A 22,418-nucleotide genomic window follows, 5' to 3' on the forward strand; every position below is an offset into this window, starting at 1 on the left:
AGGTGCTACTGGAAGGAATTTGTTTATTTTGCATATTTTATATCCTCCATTCCACTTAACGTCCATATGCTAAGTCTCTGTTATCTTAAAAAGGTAAAGGTAAAGGGACCCCTGACCATTAGGTCCAGTCATGGCCGACTCTGGGGTTGCGGCGCTCATCTCGCTTAATTGGCCGAGGGAGCTGGCGTTCAGCTTCCGGTTTATGTGGCCAGCATGACTAAGCCGCTTCTGGCAAACCAGAGCAGCACACGGAAACACCGTATACCTTCCCGCCGGAGCGGTACCTATTTATCCACTTGCACTTTGACGTGCTTTTGAACTGCTAGGTTGGCAGGAGCAGGGACCGAGCAACAGGAGCTCACCCTGTCGCGGGGATTCGAACCGCCGACCTTCTGATCGGCAAGTCCTAAGCTCTGTGGTTTAACCCACAGCGCCACCCGCATCCCTATCTCTGTTATCTTACAAGTGTCATTTAAGTCCTCAGCTATTTACAGGGGTCTGTGTCTCTGTGTCTGTCTCTCCAGGTGTGGAGCAGGTGAGCATCCGCCTGGACCTAGAGGCCGAGTTCCACTTCACTCACCTCATCATGACTTTCAAGGTACGTCCCAGCTGGGAACAGGTGGGCTTCTTCTCCAGTGGAGGGATCCACGCTTCCTCAAGGACATCAGAAGAACCTTGTTGGGTTGGACCAAAGGACCGTCAAGTCCAGCATTGTGTTCTCGCGGGGATGCAGATGACAAGCCCGCAAGCGGGACATGAGAGCAGTAACGCCCTCTTGCCCATGATCCTCAGCAACCGTAATAGTGCTTCTGATCATGGAGGTAATGCAGCCATCGTAACGGGTCAGCATCCTGAACATTAGCCACCATCCCCCACGAAGCACGAGATCCTCGGGATGCACGAGTGACTGTCTGTTTGCGTGTCAAGACCCCGCAGCCACCCCCTCGTTGGGAAATAACACACAAAGAACACAGATATTGGGTTTATGTTATTGGGCAAATTTGGCCACAACTTTATTGAATTATAGGGACGCGGGTGGTGCTGTGGGTTAAACCACAGAGCCTAGGACTTGCCAATCAGAAGGTTGGCAGTTCGAATCCCCGTGACGGGGTGAGCTCCCGTTGCTCGGTCCCTGCTCCTGCCAACCTAGCAGTTCAAAAGCACGTCAAAGTGCAAGTAGATAAATAGGTACTGCTTCGGCGGGAAGGTAAATGGCGTTTCCGTGTGCTGCTCTGGTTCGCCAGAAGCGGCTTAGTCATGCTGGCCACATGACCCGGAAGCTGTACGCCGGCTCCCTCGGCCAATAAAGCGAGATGAGCGCCGCAACCCCAGAGTCGGTCACGACTGGACCTAATGGTCAGGGGTCCCTTTACCCTTTACCTTACCTTATTGAATTACAGAATGTGAGCGGTATTGGCTTAGGCATTGATTGGACCTGACCATATCTGACTCCTGCCCAATGCGCAGGAAGTCCGGTAAGGGTAAACCACCGGATGAAGGAGCCCTGTCGATGCATACCAACTCGAGCTTCCCCTGGTGTTCCCGTTGGGGTCGTGTCATGGCCCTAGCCCCCGACCCGGGCTTCGGACAAGATCAACACCCCTGGATTCCTTTAATGGAATACCCTTAAGCTTGGAGGGGTAGGTGATGGCCACACCTCACCTCCCCCATCACAAGGTCAAACAACCGCAACCCTAACCGCAACCCTAACAAAGTTGTGACGATTTCTACGTGGTAGGCAAAAACCAAATGGCCAGTGGCAATTTGCCAAGTGGAAAAATTCCTACCAGGCCCCTCAATGGCGACCAACCGCGGTCCGTAGCAAGGCCAGTGCCTAAAACCTGCAAAATAGGGAGGGAGGGCTGGTGAGGAAGCCCTCCGGCTCGCGCCTCTGTTTAAAATGGACCCGGCCACGCCTCCCGGCCAGTGGATTGGCTGGCCGGGCTTTGACGTGGCCGGGATCCCCCGGGCAACGGGGGACAAAGTCCCCCGCCCCCGGTGGGGAGTGGGTAGCCACATGGTCCACCACAACTCCTCTCCACTGGGAAGTGGAGCGGATTTCTTAGAAGTGGAAGTGGATGGCATCGTAGGATGACTCACCCAATCTCTGTCTGGCTGAGTCTCTACAGCACATGGAGCTGGAGAGGGGGTTGCGTCGGTGCAAACGCCCTAGCAGGAGTACTGGATTGTGTTTGCACCGCACCAACCTTGCCGCCGCCACATCCCTCCTGGTCTGCTGCAGCAACTTAGCCAGGCGGAGGTCAGGTGAGCGGCAAAGCCCCACCATGCTGCTGGGTTTGAAGGCAGAAGGTCTCATGTTCAAGTCCTGGCCCTTTCAGGAGAAAGGATCAGGTAGAAGGAGATGGAAAAGGTCCTCTGCCTGAGAACTGTAAGAGCTAGCGGTAGTCAGCGTGAGCATCAGTGGGCTAGGTGGATCGCTGCTCTGACGCTATATATTTCAATGTTCACATCAGAGAACATCTGCTGCCCTTCTTAGGTCCAGGCCAGAGATGACATTAGTCATGTGGTTTGTCCTTGCACGGGCAATTAAAAAGAAACGTATGCACATAGCCAACGTCAGGGTGTGTCTTGCTGGGTCCGTTTGCAGCTGTGGTGTGGGAAGAAGGGTCTTTAACCTTTCCCCCTTGCCACAGTCCCAGTTGGAATTCCAGCCCCACCAGCGCCACATGCCTGCTTGTTCGCAATGGAAAGAGAAGCTGCGGAGGAATGGGGGCGGATTTTTATGTTCGATTATTTCCTGACGCCCCCAAACGGGGGGAGAAAATCAGAGGACATTGTTGTGAAACTTTTTTTTCCCCTTGTGGAAATGAGCTGTGTTTAAATTAAACGAGGGGATGATTAAACCGGCATTTCCAAGAATACGCTCGTAAACGCTTTGCTGCGCAACAAGTGATTTGCAGGGAGTCTCTCTCTTTTAATTTCGACTTTGCACGCAGCTGTGACTTGGTTTTGCGCACGATTATTGCTCTCATTTGTCCTTGCTTCTAAGATACAGGGTGGTAGCCAACCACTGCATCCTGTTGGCATGAGGATGACTGCTTGTGCAATGGGGTCCCAGCTCCTGCCTGCGCCCTCCCCAAATCTGCACCAGGTGGTTGGGGACCCTTCCCTATGCTGTTGGAATCCACCCAATCCCATGGATGGATTCCTTGGAGTTGTTTCAGCAGAGAGGGGATGGCGATCTGTCATTGATGCTTTAGCTGAGAACCCTGCATTTCATTGCAGGGGGTTGGACTAGATGACTCTGGGGTCCCTTTCAATGATTCTATGCGCCCCAGCCAGCAAGGCTGTTCGTCAGAGATGATGGGAGATGTCGTCCAACCCATAGCATTTGGAGGGCCACAGAGTTCCCAGCCTTGGTCTAGGGCACATGTGCGCTTGTCCCTTGGCAACTGGTGCATCAAGTGATGACGTCCACATATGAATAGGTTGCGTCATAGCTCTGTCCTATTCCACCCCGACTTACTAGGTGATAGTTCTGGAAGCATGCAAGGATTCCCATTTTCCTCTACCCCTCGCAGACCTTCCGGCCAGCAGCCATGTTGGTGGAGCGTTCGGCAGATTTTGGCCGCACCTGGCAGGTATACCGCTACTTTGCCTACGACTGCGCCGCCTCCTTCCCGTCCGCCTCCCGGGGACCCTTGCGACGTGTGGACGATGTTGTCTGTGAGTCACGCTACTCGGACATTGAGCCCTCTACCGAGGGAGAGGTGAGTAAAAAAAGCAGGGCATCCGGAGCAGTAGGATTACCTGTGGGGGTGTCAGGGATGGGCTAGATGATGAGGAGTGGGGGGAAGTAGCAGTCCGGGAACCCCCAAGTTGAAGCACTAGAAGAGGAAGGCTCAGGGCCCAGGAATTGGTGGTGGGACACTGAGGAGAGGTAATAATAATAATAATAATAATAATAATAATAATAATAATAATATTAATACCCCAGCCACCCTGGGCGGCTTCCAACAAAATATTAAAATGCAATAGTCCATCAAACATTAAAAGCTTCCCTAAACAAAGAGGAATGGTTGGATGCTAAAGAAGCAACAGGCTTTAGTGAGCAATGAGAGCCTGTGACAGGGAACAGCTCAGACACAGAGGCTGAAGCAGAGGAGGGAGAGCAAGTCGCTGGTGGAGAATTCCAGGAATCTGCGTCTCTTACTGCAACTAGCTCCCCTCTCCTTGACTCCAAGGACACCCAGGGCAATACGTAGGGCAGAACAGAGAATACAGGTGCCCTGTAGTTTGAGGCTGCTTGGGCAACATCCAGCAGAGAAGGAGACCGCCAGTCCTGGAAACTGCTCTATAGAGGCAGAACCTGTCGGGATGTGTTGCTGAGCAGTAGGCTGTTTTCTTGAATAAAAAGATAAACTACATTCCCAAACTTTGCGTCTTGTTTCTGACCTGCACCTGACCCAGCTCTGACAGGAGATGTTGGGGGGTTGGGGTAGAGAGATGGGTTCAGCACCAAACACACCATATACGTTAGGTCTCTGCAGACTGCTTCCTCCTTGTAGAGGCCCAGGCCAAGGGCTGCAGGATTATGCTCTCGTAAGCAGACTGTTGCCCCTTGACCCTCTGCTCTTTCTTCCTTGCTCCAGGTAATCTACAGAGTGCTGGATCCAGCTATCCACATCCGTGACCCCTACAGCCCCAAAATCCAGAGTGAGTCTCTCTCTCTCTCTCTCTCTCTCTCTCTCTCTCTCTCTCTCTCTCTCTCTCTCTGGGAGAGGTGGTCCTGAGTGAGTCTCTCTGTGGGAGGGAGCCAGAGGAGGGGGGAGCTGGCTTAGGGCAGGGAGAGGCTGGGCGTACTGTGTATTTGCCCCCCGCCCCCCAAGAGGAGTTGGATTCCCAGTGGACAAACAAGATTCTGACCTCCGAATGAGAGTAGAATCTTGTAACGTTTCTGCTGCACCAAATATTTCCATCTTAATATAACTATAAATAAATGTGCACGCGCGCTCTCTCTCTATATATATATTACGTAGGCAGGACGCGGGCCCCGAAATTGCAGCAGTAATGTGTCACAACATTGCTTGCGCAAACCAAGCAAGAAACTTGCACACCCATGTTTATCAGGCCATGCGATCGACTGTCGTAAAAGTGGCACTACATGCGCACCCTGGGCTATTTGGCCCATTCCAGGAGCTTCATCCTTCCTCCCTTGCCACGAGCGTACCTTCTGGTTTGGAGGTCTTCCTACCACCTGACATGCGGTGGGTGTAGGGCAGGTGCCGTGGAGAAGGCCTTTTCGGTTGTGGCCCCCAGGATTTGGAACTACTTCCTGGGCGAAGTATGCGTGGCCCCATCACTGTTTCCAGACAGGCGACGGAAACGCTTTTGTCGAGATGGATATTTTCTCATTTCAGTGAGAACTTTTCTGCCTTTTTATGGAGTTGCTGTGCCGTTCTGTCGTTCTGCTCTTCTTTTGTACTGTGCAAAAGGTTGCGAGCCACCTTACGCATCTTAGCGGACGGGCGAGGTAGAAATGAATGGATGAGTCTAGTGGGCTCGTTTGGGAAACGGCAGCTCATTAGTGAATTGTGGTTTTAAATACGAGCGATCACACAATAAGGAATTCTTCTTATACATTTATATCTCTCATGGTTCCCAGTGTGGCTCACAGGCCGGGTCTCTAGTCCATGTAGAAACATAGGAAGCTGCCCTATACTGATCCAGATGGCTGGTCCTTCTAGTTCAGTATTGTCTGTGTATTCGGTGGTCTGTGTTTGCCTGAGCTTGAGTCTGGACTAAGGATTCTGAGCTCCTGTGTTCTGATTCGATACATGATTTCCAGTCACAGAACATTTCAGGATTTGGGCCTCTGCCATTGGCCCTCAAACTCTGAGTCATGATTCGCAGCTTGGAAGTTTAGACAGCCAATCACATTGGGAGTGGGAGTGGCCCAGGCCTTCAGAAATGTATATAAGCAGTTGCTTTGTCCCTGTTGTTCAGTTCTGTTAGTTCAGTAAAGGTTTTTGCTGTTATCACTGTGCCTTGCCTTGTGGGAACCCACCTACACTTCAGTCTACACTGATTGGCAGTGGCTCTTCAGGGTTTCATGCAGGAATCTTTCCCAACCTTACCTGGAGATGCTGAGGATTGAACCTGGGTATGGCCCAGTGTGGTGTAGTGGTTAAGAGCAATAGACTCGTAATCTGGTGAACCGGGTTCGCTTCCCTGCTCCTCCACATGCAGCTGCTGGGTGACCTTGGGCCAGTCACACTTCTCTGAAGTCTCTCAGCCCCACTCACCTCACAGAGTGTTTGTTGTGGGGGAGGAAGGGAAAGGAGAATGTTAGCCGCTTTGAGACTCCTTAGGGTAGTGATAAAGCGGGATATCAAATCCAAACTCCTTCCCGTGTAGTGATAAGGCCCAGCGCTGCTTAAGTTTAGCAAAGCTGTGTCCCCCAGACCTTCTGACCATTCATTGGGAATTAAGGAGAATGTTCCTCCTGAAAAAGGTATTTTGTTCTTTTCACCAGATCCAAATTGCTGAGTCAATTTTTTCTCATCACAAACAACGGATCCTCGTCTTTGAGACTTTTTTTTGCCTGGGGCACATTAGGAGAGATAACAAACAATTATGAGCATGGCAAGACATTGATTTCACAGAAGAAAAACCGGCAAAGCTCAGAATGTTTCCCTCCCCACCCCCAAACAAACTTGCAAAACACCTACATCCCTCCTACACAATTGAAACGCAAGACAATGACAGCCAACAACTCCTGAACCAAATCAACAAATGCAGAAGAAGGAAAAACTCTGACTTAAAATATATATATATACTAAAATTTAGGAGGGGGAGAGGGCGTTGGTGGACACTAAAGGGGTGTTTGAGGGTGTCACAGAGATGCCACAATGGGGACCACAAATCCAGACAAACATACCCAACCAAGATTCCCAGTCCCTAAGAATGAGAAACATATACACAAATAGCTAGCTAGCAAACAGTTCCCTGGGATCCTAGAGTGGACGGCAGCTGGCCCTGCCTTTTAGTTCTATTTGGGGGCTGGTTAAATTTGGGCCTAGACAGATTTCTGCTTTGGCTGGATTTAGCTGTGGTCCCTCTCTGTCTGTCGCTCTTTCTCTTTTTCTCTTTCTCTCTGTGTGCGGCTGGGAATCTCTTCCCTCTCCCCTCGTCGTGGGGCACATACTTCTGACTGGTCCTGGCCGATAGCTTGCGGGGGGTTGACAACTCTGATATTTATAGCCCACCAAGTAGCCCAACTTTTGAACCCACAGCCCCAGTCGGGAAAGCTGTTTCCCAGTGGGGATGCTTCTCTCCCTGTCTGTCTTCTCACCCACTCCAACCTCTCTGCCCCCCCAGATCTCCTGAAGGTCACCAACTTGCGGGTGAACTTGACCAAACTCCACACGCTGGGAGACGACTTGCTGGATTCGCGGCGGGAGATCAAGGAGAAGTACTACTATGCCGTGTACGAGATGGTACTGCGTGGGAACTGCTTCTGCTATGGACATGCCTCAGAGTGCGCCCCCCTCGCCCGTAGCCCTGCTGACGTAGAGGGCATGGTAAGGCACTAGGAACACTCATAGGCACTCGGTTAGGCGTGCCGACTCCCCCCACAACTTATTTGTTTGGTTTATTTGGTTTGTATATCGCCCTCATCAAAAGATCTCAGGGCGGTTCATAAGATAAAAACACCAAGATACAGCGGTACCTCAGGTTAAGAACTTAATTCGTTCCGGAGGTCCGTTCTCAACCTGAAAGTGTTCTTAACCTGAGGTACCACTTCAGCTAATGGGGCCTCCTGCTGCTGCCGGAGCACGATTTCTGTTCTCATCCTGAAGCAAAGTTCTTAACCTGAGGTACTATTTCTGGGTTAGCGGAGTCTGTAACCTGAAGCGTCTGTAACCTGAGGTACCACTGTAAAAGCACAAATAAATAATTGAAACAGAATTAAACAAAACAGTAACCCCCTTCCCACAAACACATTTAAAAGCCTGTAGGATATTCATCAGACAAAGGCCTGGTTGAAGAGGAATGTTTTCACCTATAGATACGTAACAAAGGCGCCAAGCAAGTCTCCTTGGGGAGAACATTCCTGAAGCAAGGGAGCCACCACAGAAAAGGCCCACTCATCTCTTCAGTTTTTAAAGGCTGCGAAGAGATGGTGCCAGGCTTACCTCAATGGCAAGGGCGTTCTGTATTCCTGGAGCCGTCACTGAGTAGGCCCTCTCATGAGCCGCTGCCACCTGAATTTCCGAGAGTGGCGAAGCCATCGGGAGGGCCTTTCCCACTGATTTTAATTCCCAGGCTGGTCTGTAGAGAAGGGTGGTGCCGTGGTCTAAACCACTGAGTCTCTTGGGCTTGCCGATCCAGGAGGATGCGAGTTGGAGTCCAACAAGGTATCAGGTTAAGGAAGCCTGCTTTATCATTTCTCCTTTTGCTAGCTAAAGGCAGAGGTGAGGAACTGTGCAGAGCTCTGAGGTTTTAGCCTCTGACCGCTGGGACATATTCATAATTTCCCCCAGCCCAATAAATAGTTGGGTTATGATTCCAGTCCTTAAGATAAAACACATGCATTTTCAAGTTTATCTTAAGGACTAGAATCATAACCCAACTACTTATTGGGGCACCAACTTAGTTCAAAATATACATAGCCAACATGGCCTTTGGCCCCTACGTGGGGTGCAAGCATAACTTCTGTGGATGTGTACCTGGGAATGCTGCGGCATGCCCATGATGATGTAGGGTAGGAAGGTTGTGTGCAGTCTGAATGCAGGAAGGCAAGCAAAGACCCGCCCTCTTCCATTCACTGTGGGCGTGGCCTGGGTCTCCCCCTTTCTCCGCCCGCAGGTGCATGGCCGCTGCGTCTGCAAGCACAACACCAACGGGCTGAACTGTGAACAGTGCGACAACTTCTACCACGAGCTGCCCTGGCGCCCGGCTGAGGGGCGGCGCACCAACGCATGCAAGAGTGAGTATCTGATTATATACCACCCACGATCCAAAGATCACAGGGCAGTTTACAATATGAAAACACAAAAATACATAACACAGTAACAAACAAAATAATACTGACCCCCAGTTTAAAAGGCCATAGATTGTTTGAATTAGCCAAAGGCCTGGGAGAAGATGAATGTTTTTGCCTGGTGCCTAAAGATCTATGTAACAAAGGTGCCAGGCAAGCCTCCCTGGCGAGAGCATTCCACAGGCAGGGAGCCACCACAGAAAAGGCCTGCTCATCTCTTCAGTTTTGAAAGGCTGCAAAGAGATGGCGCTAGGCTTACATCCGTGGCAAGGGAGTTCTGCATTCTCGGGGCCATCACCGAGAAGGCCCTCTCATGAGCCACTGCCCCATGAATTTCCAACAGCGGTGAAGCCATGAGGAGGGTCTTCTCTGCTGATCTTAATTCCCAGGTCGGTCCGTAGGGAGGGAGATGCTGTTTCAGATACCTGGGGCTGAGGTTATTTAGGGATTCACATGGATTTGGGGCTTGGTGAGGTCAGGGCTTTGGATGTGATTGCCGCCTCTCGACAGAGTGCAACTGCAACGAGCACTCCCACAAGTGCCACTTTGACATGGCCGTGTACCTGGCCACGGGCAACAGCAGCGGCGGGGTCTGCGATGACTGTCAGCACAACACCATGGGCCGCCACTGCCAGCTCTGCAAGCCCTTCTACTACAAGGACCCCACCAAAGACATCCGGGACCCCAGCGTGTGCCGCGGTGAGAGCCTGCCGACTGTATTGGGGCGGGTGGCTGGGTGGAAACGGGGCTGGGGTCTGCATGTTTGCAGGGACGAAGGACCTTTCTTGTGGAAAGGCTACCACTTTCAGCACTAGGAAAGTAACTGTGTATGCTTCATAGGGTGCAGGTGCCTGGATCGGCTGATGGCTATCCTGACTCCCCATTCCTGCAGAACAGGAACTCGAAGGAAGAGCCTTCCCGAGGGCTTTAAATGTTTAGGTTGCTGCGATGGATAAAAAATTCAGTGTATTGTATATAATCCTTCACAATGAATAACAGAGGGCCTAAGCATGGTATTCCTTTAAAACAGGGGAAGGCAACCTGAGGCCCGGGGGCCAATCGCCTTTTCAATCCGGCCCGCGGACGGTCCGGGAATCAGCATGTTTTTACATGAGTAGAATGTGTCCTTTTATTTAAAATGCATCTCTCAGTTATTTGTGGGGCATAGGAATTCGTTCATTTTCCCACCCCCCAAATATAGTCCGGCCCACCACATGGTCTGAGGGATGGTGGACTGACCCACAGCTGAAAAAGGTTGCTGACCCCTGCTCTAAAATCAGACAGCGTAAGGCTATAGAGATTACAGCATAAAAAATTTAAATTACAATGCTGGAGCGAAGCTATCAGAGTAGATTTGGCTGCCAGAGATGCAATTTGTAGGTATTTATCAGCTAAGAGTTCAGCTCTCACTTCCTGGGGGGGATATACAAATTGCTAGCTTAAGACGCAACAGGCAATATGCATAATCAATCTGAGGCAGGGGGTCTAACCCTCAGAGCTTTAGATATTGACCTGAGACCGACAACCCTTACTTTTTACCACATACAGTGGTACCTCGGGTTACATACTCTTCAGGTTACATACGCTTCAGGTTACAGACTCGGCTAACTCAGAAATAGAACCTCGGGTTAAGAACTTTGCTTCAGGATGAGAACAGAAATCGTGTGGTGGCAGCCGGAGGCCCCATTAACTAAAGTGGTGCTTCAGGTTAAGAGCAGTTTCACGTTAAGAACGGACCACCGGAATGAATTAAGTACTTAACACGAGGTACCACTGTATATAGGAATGGGGTGGGCTCAGCTTAGCGCAGGAGGCATTTTTGCTCCTTAGCAAGCAATCTTGCTTGCTAGGTGGAATCGCTCAGTAGGTGGGATCAACTGTCCTCTCCTCCTTTGGCACCTCCTGCATCTTGGTGATGGGCGTATTTGTGCCTCTCCTTGCTTTCCTTGGAAAGAGAGGCTTCTGCGTCGCAACCCCTGACTTCCGTGTGGCTGCACTATAGCCTACAGTTTTAAGGACAGGAGTCCCATCCTTTGCCCTGTGCATCACTGGCATGTGGCTCTTGGGAGGCTGCCCTCTAAGGAATGTGGCCCTTGGGTTGATAAAAGTTCCTCAATCCCTGCCTTTATCTCCTTGTCTGGCGCATTTGAGCCAGACCCCTTGACTCTCAGGGGTCAGCAATTTTTTTCAGCAGGGGGCCGGTCCACTGTCCCTCGGACCATGTGGTGGGCCGGACTATACTTGGGGGGGGGGGGAATGAACGAATTCCTATGCCCCATAAATAACCCAGAGATGTGTTTTAAATAAAAGCACACATTCTACTCATGTAAAAACACCAGGCAGGCCCCACAAATAACCCAGAGATGCATTTTACCGTATTTTTCGCTCTATAAGACGCACCAGACCACAAGACGCACCTAGTATTTGGAGGAGGAAAACAAGAAAAAAAATATTCTGAATCTCAGAAGCCAGAACAGCAAGAGGGATCGCTGCGCAGTGAAAGCAGCAATCCCTCTTGCTGTTCTGGCTTCTGGGATAGCTGCGCAGCCTGCATTCACTCCATAAGACGCACACACACTTCCCCTTACTTTTTAGGAGGGAAAAAGTGAGTCTTATAGAGCAAAAAAATATGGTAAATAAAAGGACATATTCTGCTCATGTAAAAACACGCTGATTCCCTGACCATCCACCGGCCGGATTTATAAGGCGATTGGGCCGGATCCGGCCCCTGGGCCTTAGTTTGCCAACCCATGCCTTGACTCTACTTAACTGCTTAACTTTGCCCTCTGCCTAGTTCCCACAGCTTTCAAAGAATATTGGCATGTGGGTTTTGCTAGCAGAGCCTTTTTTAAAAGGCCTGTGCCTGGCCTTGGCACGTTCCCTTGAAAGCTCAAGGCCCCACTGTTTGGCATCAGTGCGGAGCGTGAGAATCTGCAAAGGTGGCAAGCCTGGAGTCCGGTTTCGGAAGCTAACGTGGAGTTGCCAAAGCCGAAATCTATTTTGCATCACCAGGACCCCTTTCTTCCTGCACCTGCGGGTTGGGAGCTTCCAAACAAAGTGCTCTTTCTTTGCTGCCGAGTTAGCAGAGGCCGTGTGGTTGCAGCAGAGCTTGCTGAGATTTAATTCTCTTTAAGAGCGGAAATGATTTCACATTATAATAATAATAATATAATAATTTATTATTTATTATTTATACCCCGCCCATCTGGCTGAGTTTCCCCAGCCACTCTGGGCGGCTCCCAATCAAGTGTTAAAAACAGTACAGCGTTAAATATTAAAAACTTCCCTGAACAGGGCTGCCTTCAGATGTCTTTTAAAGATAGGATAGCTGCTTATTTCCTTCACGTCTGAAGGGAGGGTGTTCCACAGGGTGGGTGCCACTACCAAGAAGGCCCTCTGTCTGGTTCCCTGTAACCTCACTTTTCGCAATGAGGGAACCGCCAGAAGGCCTTCGGCGCTGGATCTCAGTGTCCGGGCTGAATGATGGGGGTGGAGACGCTCCTTCAGGTATACAGGACCGAGGCTATTTAGGGATTTAAAGGTCAGCACCAACACTTTGAATTGTGCTCGGAAACGTACTGGGAGCCAATGCAGATCTCTCAGGACCGGTGTTATGTGGTCCCGGCGGCCACTCCCAGTCACCAGTCTAGCTGCCACATTCTGGATTAATTGCAGTTTCCGGGTCACCTTCAAAGGTAGCCCCACGTAGAGCGCATTGCAATAGTCCAAGCAAGAGATAACCAGAGCATGCACCACTCTGGCGAGACAGTCCGCGGGCAGGTAGGGTCTCAGCCTGCGTACCAGATGGAGCTGGTAGACAGCCGCCCTGGACACAGAATTGACCTGCGCCTCCATGGACAGCTGTGAGTCCAAAATGACTCCCAGGCTGCACACCTGGTCCTTCAGGGGCACAGTTACCCCATTCAGGACCAGGGAATCCTCCACACCCGACCGCCCCCTGTCCCCCCAAAACAGTACTTCTGTCTTGTAGGATTCAACCTCAATCTGTTTACGGTTTAAGAACCGCAGCTCGGCACAGCAGACCCGCTTTCCCAAGAAGGGAACAGATCTCTTTCAAGGAAGTGGAATGGTTTTCTTTTCTTACTAGTTTAGGTAGACAGGGTAGGGATGAGCGGCTTCTCTTTGCACCTTTAATTTTGGGGTTTGCTCTGCGCCCGCCCCGGACAGCCTGCGACTGTGACCCCGACGGCACCCTCGACGGCGGGGTCTGCGACACCCACGACGACCCGGCTCTGGGGCTGATTGCCGGGCAGTGCCGCTGCAAGGAGCACGTGCAGGGAGTCCGCTGCGACAAGTGCAAGACCGGCTTCTTCGGACTCAATGCGGAGAACCCCCAAGGCTGCCAACGTAGGTATCTCCGATGGGGTTTCCCTGGGCATATCCAGTTCCTTTTCTGAGCCATTTAGATGTGGTTCTGGGTGGGCTGCTTAGCCAGTGCAGCACACCGCATAGACCGGTGGTTCTCAAAGGTTTGTGGTGCGCCACACTGGTCAAAGAAACATTTCAGTGTAATGCAATACACCGTATTTTTCGCTCTATAAGACGCACCAGACCACAAGACGCACCTAGTTTTTGGAGGAGGAAAACAAGAAAAAAAATATTCTGAATCTCAGAAGCCAGAACGGCAAGAGGGATCGCTGCGCAGTGAAAGCAGCAATCCCTCTTGCTGTTCTGGCTTCTGGGATAGCTGCGCAGCCTGCATTCGCTCCATAAGACGCACACACATTTCCTCTTACTTTTTAGGAGGGAAAAAGTGAGTCTTATAGAGCAAAAAATACGGTAGTATTTATTAATTTTTTAAAAAAAATGGTTTGCAGGGCATTTATTTATTTATTTATTTGATACAGCAAGAAAAGGAAAAAGGAAAAAAAAGAAAACACAAATATCCAAATTACACACAGGAATAACAATAGATACAGAATTTTCTCAACAAACAATAAGACATAAATTGGTCTTAACACTAAAGACCCAACCTCCCGTCTATTCCATATTTCGATTTCATATAACTTATTGCCAATACACACTTTTTATTTTATTGAATTTATATACCACCCTATACCCGGGGGTCTCAGGGCGGTTCACAGGATAAAATCAAAATATAAAACCACAAAACACATAAATAAAAATTTTAAAACAGCCCAATAGCCCCTCCCCCAAATATATATATTTCTGATATCACCAATAATGGTTTGTTTGCCTTTCTGCTGGTCATCTTTGGGGTTAATTATAAAGGTTAAATATTTTCCATTGTTTTGAAATCAAACAGATATGACATTCCGTTATTTCTGAAAGAAACGTCCTCTATAATGTATTTCTTCAAAACCTTGTGATAATTCATTATTACCACAAGACAAAGCTACCTGTTGAATATCTCAGTAGAGCAATCCTTGTGTTTTCACTAGTAATCAGTATAGAACAATGATTATCTGGGGGTTAAGCCATCAGATGTAAAATGAGAACCTGCAAATCTTTTCAAAATAAGAGCAAGAGCATCAAGTGATACCGAGGACGATCCCAGGACAATGCTAGGAGTTCTTTCTTTTCATTTTCCAATGTATTTTTTATCAATAAAAAATTTGGTATGACGTGAGCAAGTTTTTATTCTGAAATTGTGGCCCAGAGAACCACGGGCATAGAGTGCAAGACAGGCTAACCACAGGCTGGTTAGACTTCAGCTCCCATCATCCTTTACTCTTGGAAAGGCTCGATGGGGCTGATGGGTCCAAAAATTTGGATGGCACCAGGTTGGGGAAATCTGGCACAAGACTTTGACTGGGGAGATCTGTGCTCAAATCCCTATACATTCCTGTAGCTCGCTTTCAGGACAAAAGCTGATAAAAGTGTTAAAGGCATGATCTCATTTCATCTGTTGGTTGTGGGCAACCCTGAACTCCTGTTTGAAGGAGGCGTGGGATGAAACCAGTGCTATTTCTCCGGAAAAAGAGGTGCCAGAACTCACCATGAACTCTTGCTCTCTTATCATGGCAACGCCACCTACCTTAGAGGTGCCGGAACTGAGTTCCAGTGAGTTCCAGCTGGAAAAAAAAGCCCTGGGTGTAACAAATCTGAGTGAGTGCGTAATTAATTCTACAGATTGGTGTTTGTTCCAGTTCAGCAGTAAACAGCAGAATTTCTCTGATCTGTGCCTAGAAGTAACGGGACAAGTGTGGATGAGCTCAGAGTCAACTGGATCACCTCTCTCTCTCTCTCTCTCTGCTGGCTGGCACTTTCAACTCTTAATAGATTCATGAGAGAAGGCTTGCTCTTGCAGAAGCCATGCTGGGGCTGCTCCAGCAAGGGTTGTTCTTCTATGCACTCGGTTATTTTTGTCTTTAACCCACCAGGCTGCCAGTGCGACCCCCGGGGCACAGTGCAGGACGGGCCCCAATGTGACGCCATTGCAGGCGACTGCTTCTGCAAACGTTTGGTGACCGGGCGCAGCTGCAACCAATGCCTGGTGAGTAACAGGCTGCCCTGCTCCCCCCCCTTTCCCTTTGCTTGGCCCCCCCCCCAGACTGGCTGACACATAATTGTGTCTCTTTTTTTCAGCCGGAGCACTGGGCTCTGAGCCCTGACATTCATGGCTGCCGGCCTTGCGACTGTGACGTAGGGGGTGCCCGCGACAACCAGTAAGGGGGCGCTGGAGAGAGCGTCCTGGGTGGGTGGGGGAGGCTGAGGAAGGTGGGACTGGTAGCACGATCCCAACAAGGGGCGCTTGAGGAGGGAGGGTGGGATAGAAACCCAATAATCAATGAGGTAAAGGGACCCCGACCATTAGGTCCAGTCGTGACCGACTCTGGGGTTGCGGCGCTCATCTCGCTTTACTGGCCGAGGGAGCCGGCGTACAGCTTCCGGGTCATGTGGCCAGCATGACTAAGCCGCTTCTGGCGAACCAGAGCAGCGCACGGAAACGCCATTTACCTTCCCGCCGGAGCGGTACCTATTTATCTACTTGCACTTGGATGTGCTTTCGAACTGCTAGGTTGGCAGGAGCAGGGACCGAGCAACAGGAGCTCACCCTGTCGTGGGGATTCGAACCACCAACCTTCTGATCGGCAAGCCCTAGGCTCTGTGGTTTAACCCACAGCGCCACCCGCGTCCCCCAATAAGCAATACCATAGACCAAAATGTGGGCTTTGCAAATCAGCTGAGGAGCAATCTCTTTGCATGAAAAGGACCTGCAGTGAGTTTTCCTGCAGTCGCTAGAAACTGCAGGAAGGGACAGGGCTCTTGCCCTTGGGTCCTGCTTTCGGGCTTCCCACAGGGTATCTGGGGTGCTGGCCTGATCCAGCAAAGGTCTTCTGCTCCCCAACCCATATAGGAGGGTTTGTGAGAGGCACAGCACGATCTGCTGTGCCAGAGATAGGACGGTCACTTTGGAAGGAGAGGTGAGGAAAGAGATGCAGCCCTCATCTCCTCTTTATTTGCTTATTTATTTATTGAATTTCTACTCCCGCCTCTCTGCTGGGGAACTCAAGGCAGCAAGCCTTGTTCATTGGCCAGAACTGAACTTGCTTAGCTTTATTCAGCAAGGGAGCAGCCTCCCAGCACCTTCCATGCAGGGCCCTTTTAGCTTGGTACTGGAGGAGATGGAGAGAGGAAAATGATTTGGGGCTGTATTTCGAGATGGACCTGGTTAATTCACACCTTCCAAAACAATAGTGGACTGAAACACAGGCACCTTTCAAAATTTGCGTTTCTCCAAACTCTGCAGTTCTCCGAGCGAGTAACGTGTGCAAAAACACGCGTGCCGGGGGAGAATTGTGCCTAACAAACGCATTCAGGGAGGGGGAAATTGCTTTGCAAAAACGCGTCTATTGGCCAAACTTGTACGTTGGGAGAAAATCATCAATGAATTTTCACGAGGACTTGAAAAAACCCGATTTGGAAATGTGGAGAGAGGGACATAAGTGTAGAAAAATGAGAAACTGGAATAGACAGATTTGCCCATCCCTGTGCAGGAAGCGGGTGAGTGTGCTCTCATGGGCTGGAACCGCCTTCCCCATTTGAGCCTCCCGATTTGCCTTGCTGCAGGTGTGCCATGGAGACGGGGCAGTGCCGCTGCCGCAGCCACATGGTGGGCAGGCAATGCAGCCAAGTGCAGACCGGCTATTACCGCACCGCGTTGGACCATTATACGTATGAAGCGGAAGAGGCTCGGCTTCTCCAGGTGAGGACGTGGGCCTGCAGGGGTGTAGGAAAGTGTTCTCTGCTGAGTACCGACAGTAGTGTTTACCCTGACCGGCCAGGGTTTCGTAGAGTTGGAAGGGTACCCTAGTCCAACCCCGTCTGGATGGCTGGGGCTGATGGGAGTTGTAGTCCAAGAGCATTAGCACCAGGTTAAAGGTAAAGGGACCCCTGACCATTAGGTCTCACCCCCTCATCCCATTGTGGGGATTCGAACCGCCAACCTTCTGATCGGCAAGTCCTAGGCTCTGTGGTTTAACCCACAGCACCACCCAACAACTAACTAACTAACTAAGAGAAGCACAAAGTCTTATGGATCTTTCTCTTGGCAGGGAGCTGAAGTCATGGAGCGTGTGCACCTCACGGGCCACCCGGCTACGTGGACAGGGCTGGGGTTTGCCCGGGTGCTGGAGGGTGCTGTGGTGGAGTTCCAGGTCAACAATGTGCCCTTCTCCATGGAGTATGACATTCTGCTGCGCTATGAGCCTCAGGTGCCTCTGCTTTTGCCTACCGTACTACAATACTTCTGCTCCATTCATAAAGAAACGGGGGGGGGTGTAGTTTGGGCTTCCGATCTTCACATATATAGCAAACTCTTGAACGAAGCATTCAGAGCTTTACATGAAGTTCAGAGCAAGTGTTTCTCAGGGGAATAAATAAAGTTTCGCCTCTGCCCCGCTGCTTTCCCCTGGAAAACCTGCTCCTTAGCACTAAACCGCAAGTTTTCTTGGGGGAAAGTGGCAGGCAAAAGGACGTGTGTATGAGGCCTTAGTCATATCTATCCATTTCAATGGGTCTATTTTGAGTAAAGCTCAGCTGAATATCACCCAATAGGTTAGCAACATACGAAGCTTTAGCAAAAAATACTATACAGTGGTACCTCGGGTTAAGTACTTAATTCGTTCTGGAGGTCCGTTCTTAACCTGAAACTGTTCTTAACCTGAAGCACCACTTTAGCTAATGGGGCTTCCTGCTGCCGCTGCACCGCCGGAGCACAATTTCTGTTCTCATCCTGAAGCAAAGTTCTTAACCTGAAGTACTATTTCTGGGTTAGCGGAGTCTGAAACCTGACGCGTATGTAACCTGAAGCGTATGTAACCCGAGGTACCACCGTATTCCAATTAAGAAGTCCAATCCCAGAATTCGGCTTTTCGGAGTTCAGAATGTTCTGAGCTTCAGCTTGAAGAAATGTAAACTTTGAAATCGTTTGGAATTAGTTTTGCCTTTGCCGCTAGTTCCCAGATCCAGGTCTGTTCTGGGTTTCAAGGCTCTCCAGGATTTCAAGACAAGCTTTTCCCCCCAACTGGCCGGGAGATGCCTAGGGCGGAAGCTGAGACCTTCTGCACTCAGCTATGGCTGTTCCCCCTAAAACCAAAAAACACCTTAAAGGCTGTTTCTGAGGGGGTGCCATCTTAGTCTTGGCCTGCCTCCACATCTCATGCAGCCACACTGTAAGTCCTCCTTTTTCCTCAGCTACCAGGAAAGTGGGAAGAGGTGAAAGTGTCTGTGGTGCGGCCTGGGCCCATCCCCACCAGCAGCCCCTGTGGAAACACCATCCCTGCGGACGATGTCATGACGACGGCTCTACCACCCTCATCCCGGTGAGTGATGAAAAACATACAATGCTCTCCTCTCCCCCCACTTCTCTTTCCTTTCCCCCCCCTCAACCTTATGCCGTATACAACATTAATGTCTCGCGTGGAATATAACTGATCTGTAGAAGTGACTTTATAATCTGAAAAGAGAGACAATGTACAGTGGTACCTCAGTTCTCGAAGGCAATCCATTCGGGAAGACCGTCCGAGTTCCGAAATGTTCAAAAACTGAGGTGCAAAGGACGGTCTGCAAATTTCATTGAGAAAATTGAGAAGCACGCAGAAGAAGCTGTTTGACTTCCGGGGTGCATTCAAAAACGGAAGCATTTACTTCTGGGTTTTTGGCGTCCGAGTTCCGAAACATTCGTCAGCAGAAACGTTCGAGAATCGAGGTACCACTGTACGTTCTTTTGTAAACCCAAGAAAATCTTTGATAAAAGCGATTTTAAAAACAAACCAACCAACCAGGAATTAGTGGTCTCACCCTGGGAGAACTTCCCTTCCCTGCCTCTCACACAGGCTCCTTCCAGAGCTTTGCTGAAGTCAGCAGCGCCTTCCCATCCGTTGCAGGGGACAAAGCAGGCTGGCTAGTTGTGCCAGTCAGTGGGGCGGGTGGTTCCATCCCATCCGTGGCATTCAGGAAGACACCGTAGGATCATCACACACAGCAAAAAAAAATGCCGGGCCCTCCGCTCGCCTTTCCTGTAAACAGGCCCTTTCTTGTTCTATAGGTTTGTGGTGCTGCCCCAGCCAGTCTGTCTGGAGCAAGGGCTCAGCTACACCATCCGGGTAGAGTTCACCCGCTACGGAGGACGTGACCATTTGCAGGGGGCTGCGGTGCTGCTGGACTCTGTAAGTACAGAGACTCCGGTTGCATCTTCTGTAGGGGTAACCGTGGCCTGCTGCAAATAACACCTCCTCTCTGCCTCTCTCCCTGCTCAGCTGGTCCTGATGCCACGATACTCCTCCCTGGAGATGTTCATCGCCGGGGACGCCGCCTCCATCGCTCGCAAGGAGACCTTCGAGCGCTACCGCTGCGCCCAGCAGGCTCGGCCTGTGGTTAAGGCGCCGACGCCGGAGCCTTGCGTCACCTTGCTCACCAGCATGTCGGCCATCATCCACCAGGGGGCACTACGTGAGTTAAAAACAAGCAACTACCACCAACTCACAGGGATGCAGGTGGCGCTGTGAGTTAAACCACAGAGCCTAAGACTTGCCGATCAGAAGGTGGGCGGTTCGAATCCCTGCGACGGGGTGAGCTCCTGTTGCTCGGTCCCTGCTCCTGCCAACCTAGCAGTTCGAAAGCACGTCAAAGTGCAGGTACCACTCCGGCGGGAAGGTAAACGGTGTTTCCGTGCGCTGCTCTGGTTCACCAGAAGCGGCTCAGTCATGCTGGCCACATGACCCGGAAGCTGTACGCCGGCTCTCTCAGCCAATAAAGCGAGATGAGCGCCGCAACCCCAGAGTCGGCCACGACTGGACCTAATGGTCAGGGGTCCCTTTACCTTTTACCACCAACTCACCATGCAATGCATCCTTACTGCATAGGTAGACTAGGAATGGGTTACCTATGGCCCTTCAGACTCAAACTCCCATCAGCCCCAGCCAGTGTGGCCAGTGGCCTGGGATAATGGGAGCTATAGTCCACAGGTTGCAGTAGAGGCTTTCGCTCACCCTGGAAAGCAATGGAAATGTTTCCAAGTGCTACAGGGGGTTCAGGGTGAGCTGAGAGAGGTGGTACCCAAAAGGCCCACACTAAGAGGGAGCAATGCTGCTCCACATCCTTGCTAGGTTGCATGCATGGGTGGGGCTGCCCGTGCCACATAGATAATGCTTCTTGCCATCTTATACTGGAGTGGGCAAGCTGGGGGCGTGTCAGCAGCTGCCTTTGGCTGAGCCAGATGACTGGCCCAACTGCCTGCAATGCTGGAATCTTTTGCCCAGCGTGGGGCTCAAACTCACGACCTTGAAACCAAGAGTCTTATACTCTACCACCTGAGCCATGTAGGCCTATACTGCCTTGCAGCAGCTCTCCAGGGTTTCGGGCAAGATACCTTCTCAGCCCTGCCTGGAGATTCCAGGGATCGAACCAGCAACCTTCTGCACGCAAAGCAGAGGCTCTGCCACTGAGCTACAGCCATTGCAACCTCTCTCAGTGTCTTTCACAGGCCCTTTTATGTATATCAGAGGAAGAGAGGCTCCTTCTGGCTTGTAGCAGAAGGGCGCCTCTTTCCTTTCGTTCTCCTGCCTCCTACTCACTCTCCCTTTGCCCCCAGCCTGCCTGTGCAGCCCCCAGGGATCGCTGAGCTCCGAGTGCCGTCCGGATGGGGGGCAGTGCCAGTGCAAGCCTCACGTCGTGGGCCGCCGCTGTGAACGTTGCTCCCCCGGCACCTACGGCTTTGGGCCTGGTGGCTGCAAAGGTGAGTATAATTCAGGTTCCGACCTTTCCTCCCCAAACCTTTTGAAAGCATGGGCCGGTTCTCGCTGGGCTCCTGCGTTTCAGTCAGTGCTGATGTAAACAGTCTGCTAGGATGGAACCGCTGGGAACAGAGAGTTGTCCGGTCTTCTCTTGCTCCTGCAAAGTGCAAACCCGCATTTGAAACTCCTCCTTGGGATGCAGAAGAGGAGCTGCTTGCAGAGTTGGGGATGGAGGAGCAATAGGGGGGAGGAAATTATAATATACCCCCTGCCTCCCTCTTGCTCCTCCACCCACTATTAATCCCTCCCAGTAGCAGCTGACAAGGCAGGGGTGCTTACCTGACCTCTTGTCACCTGAGTCACCACGACTCACCCAGAAGGGGGCAGGTAAGGCAACGGTGAGGTCAGCGCAGTGCAAACGCACCAATGGAGCCAATCCTACACTTGCACCATGCTGACCTCCCCACCACCTCGCCTCTCCCTCCCAGTAAGTTGAAGTGATGCAGGTGGCAGGAGGTCAGGTAAAGTGCTCCTGCCCTGCAAACTGCTACTGGGAGGGCAGAGGAACAAGAGGAGACTGAGACAAACCACGAACCCAGGTTTGGTCAGCATGCTAAGCCAAACCATAGTTTAGCTCACAATAACCCAGCTGCAACAGGACCAGAGGAAAAACAAAGTGACTCAATCTCCCCACCTCATGTTTGCACCTTCACAGAATTCGTGGTTTGTCTTAGTGTTATGTGCAAATGAGCTCACTCTGCTTTTTACTTTCCTCAAGACAGCTTCTCTATTATAGATATTGTAGCACTTGCACTCAAACTACAGGGTTCGTTTGTTTTTTTTTACAAAACTGGAGCAGCTGTGCATTTCTGTAGATGCCCTCTTTATTTTTCTCTCTGTCCTTTGATGTACCTCTTCATCCTGACGGACGCTGCAAAAATCTTAAATGAACAGGTTCAGGGAAAGATTGTGCGAGCGCATTAATTTTAATGCAAAGCAAGCACGTTTCCATTCTGTGATTTGCTTAATTGGATGTTGAAACTTCTCGGCACAGACTGCGAAGCACCTTAGCAGACACGGGTGAAGGGGATTTGCATATGGTGGGGGACGGACTGCAGCACGTGATGAGCAGGGCGGGAGGCGTCCACGGATCGTTACCTTGTGTGTCAGGAGGAGCAGCAGCTGGGAGC

At 50.8% G+C, this 22,418-nt stretch overlaps 1 protein-coding gene across 1 annotated transcript in view; it reads left to right on the forward strand.

The window, feature by feature from the left end:
- Nucleotides 1-22,418, forward strand: part of LAMB2 (laminin subunit beta 2) — a 64,544-nt gene that overhangs the window by 18,551 nt on the left and 23,575 nt on the right. Inside the window, exons 4-18 of the mRNA XM_083600296.1 lie at nt 525-598; nt 3,543-3,731; nt 4,614-4,677; nt 7,342-7,544; nt 8,833-8,953; nt 9,518-9,706; nt 13,196-13,375; nt 15,373-15,485; nt 15,578-15,657; nt 17,063-17,198; nt 17,548-17,706; nt 18,689-18,816; nt 19,542-19,662; nt 19,753-19,945; nt 21,087-21,230. Of these exons, the coding sequence (XP_083456422.1) occupies nt 525-598; nt 3,543-3,731; nt 4,614-4,677; nt 7,342-7,544; nt 8,833-8,953; nt 9,518-9,706; nt 13,196-13,375; nt 15,373-15,485; nt 15,578-15,657; nt 17,063-17,198; nt 17,548-17,706; nt 18,689-18,816; nt 19,542-19,662; nt 19,753-19,945; nt 21,087-21,230 (2,094 nt within the window). The remainder of the gene's footprint in view (nt 1-524; nt 599-3,542; nt 3,732-4,613; nt 4,678-7,341; nt 7,545-8,832; nt 8,954-9,517; nt 9,707-13,195; nt 13,376-15,372; nt 15,486-15,577; nt 15,658-17,062; nt 17,199-17,547; nt 17,707-18,688; nt 18,817-19,541; nt 19,663-19,752; nt 19,946-21,086; nt 21,231-22,418) is intronic.

The sequence above is a fragment of the Podarcis filfolensis genome (genome assembly GCF_964270895.1).
Source record: "Podarcis filfolensis genome assembly, chromosome: 2".
NCBI classification, from domain to species: domain Eukaryota; kingdom Metazoa; phylum Chordata; class Lepidosauria; order Squamata; family Lacertidae; genus Podarcis; species Podarcis filfolensis.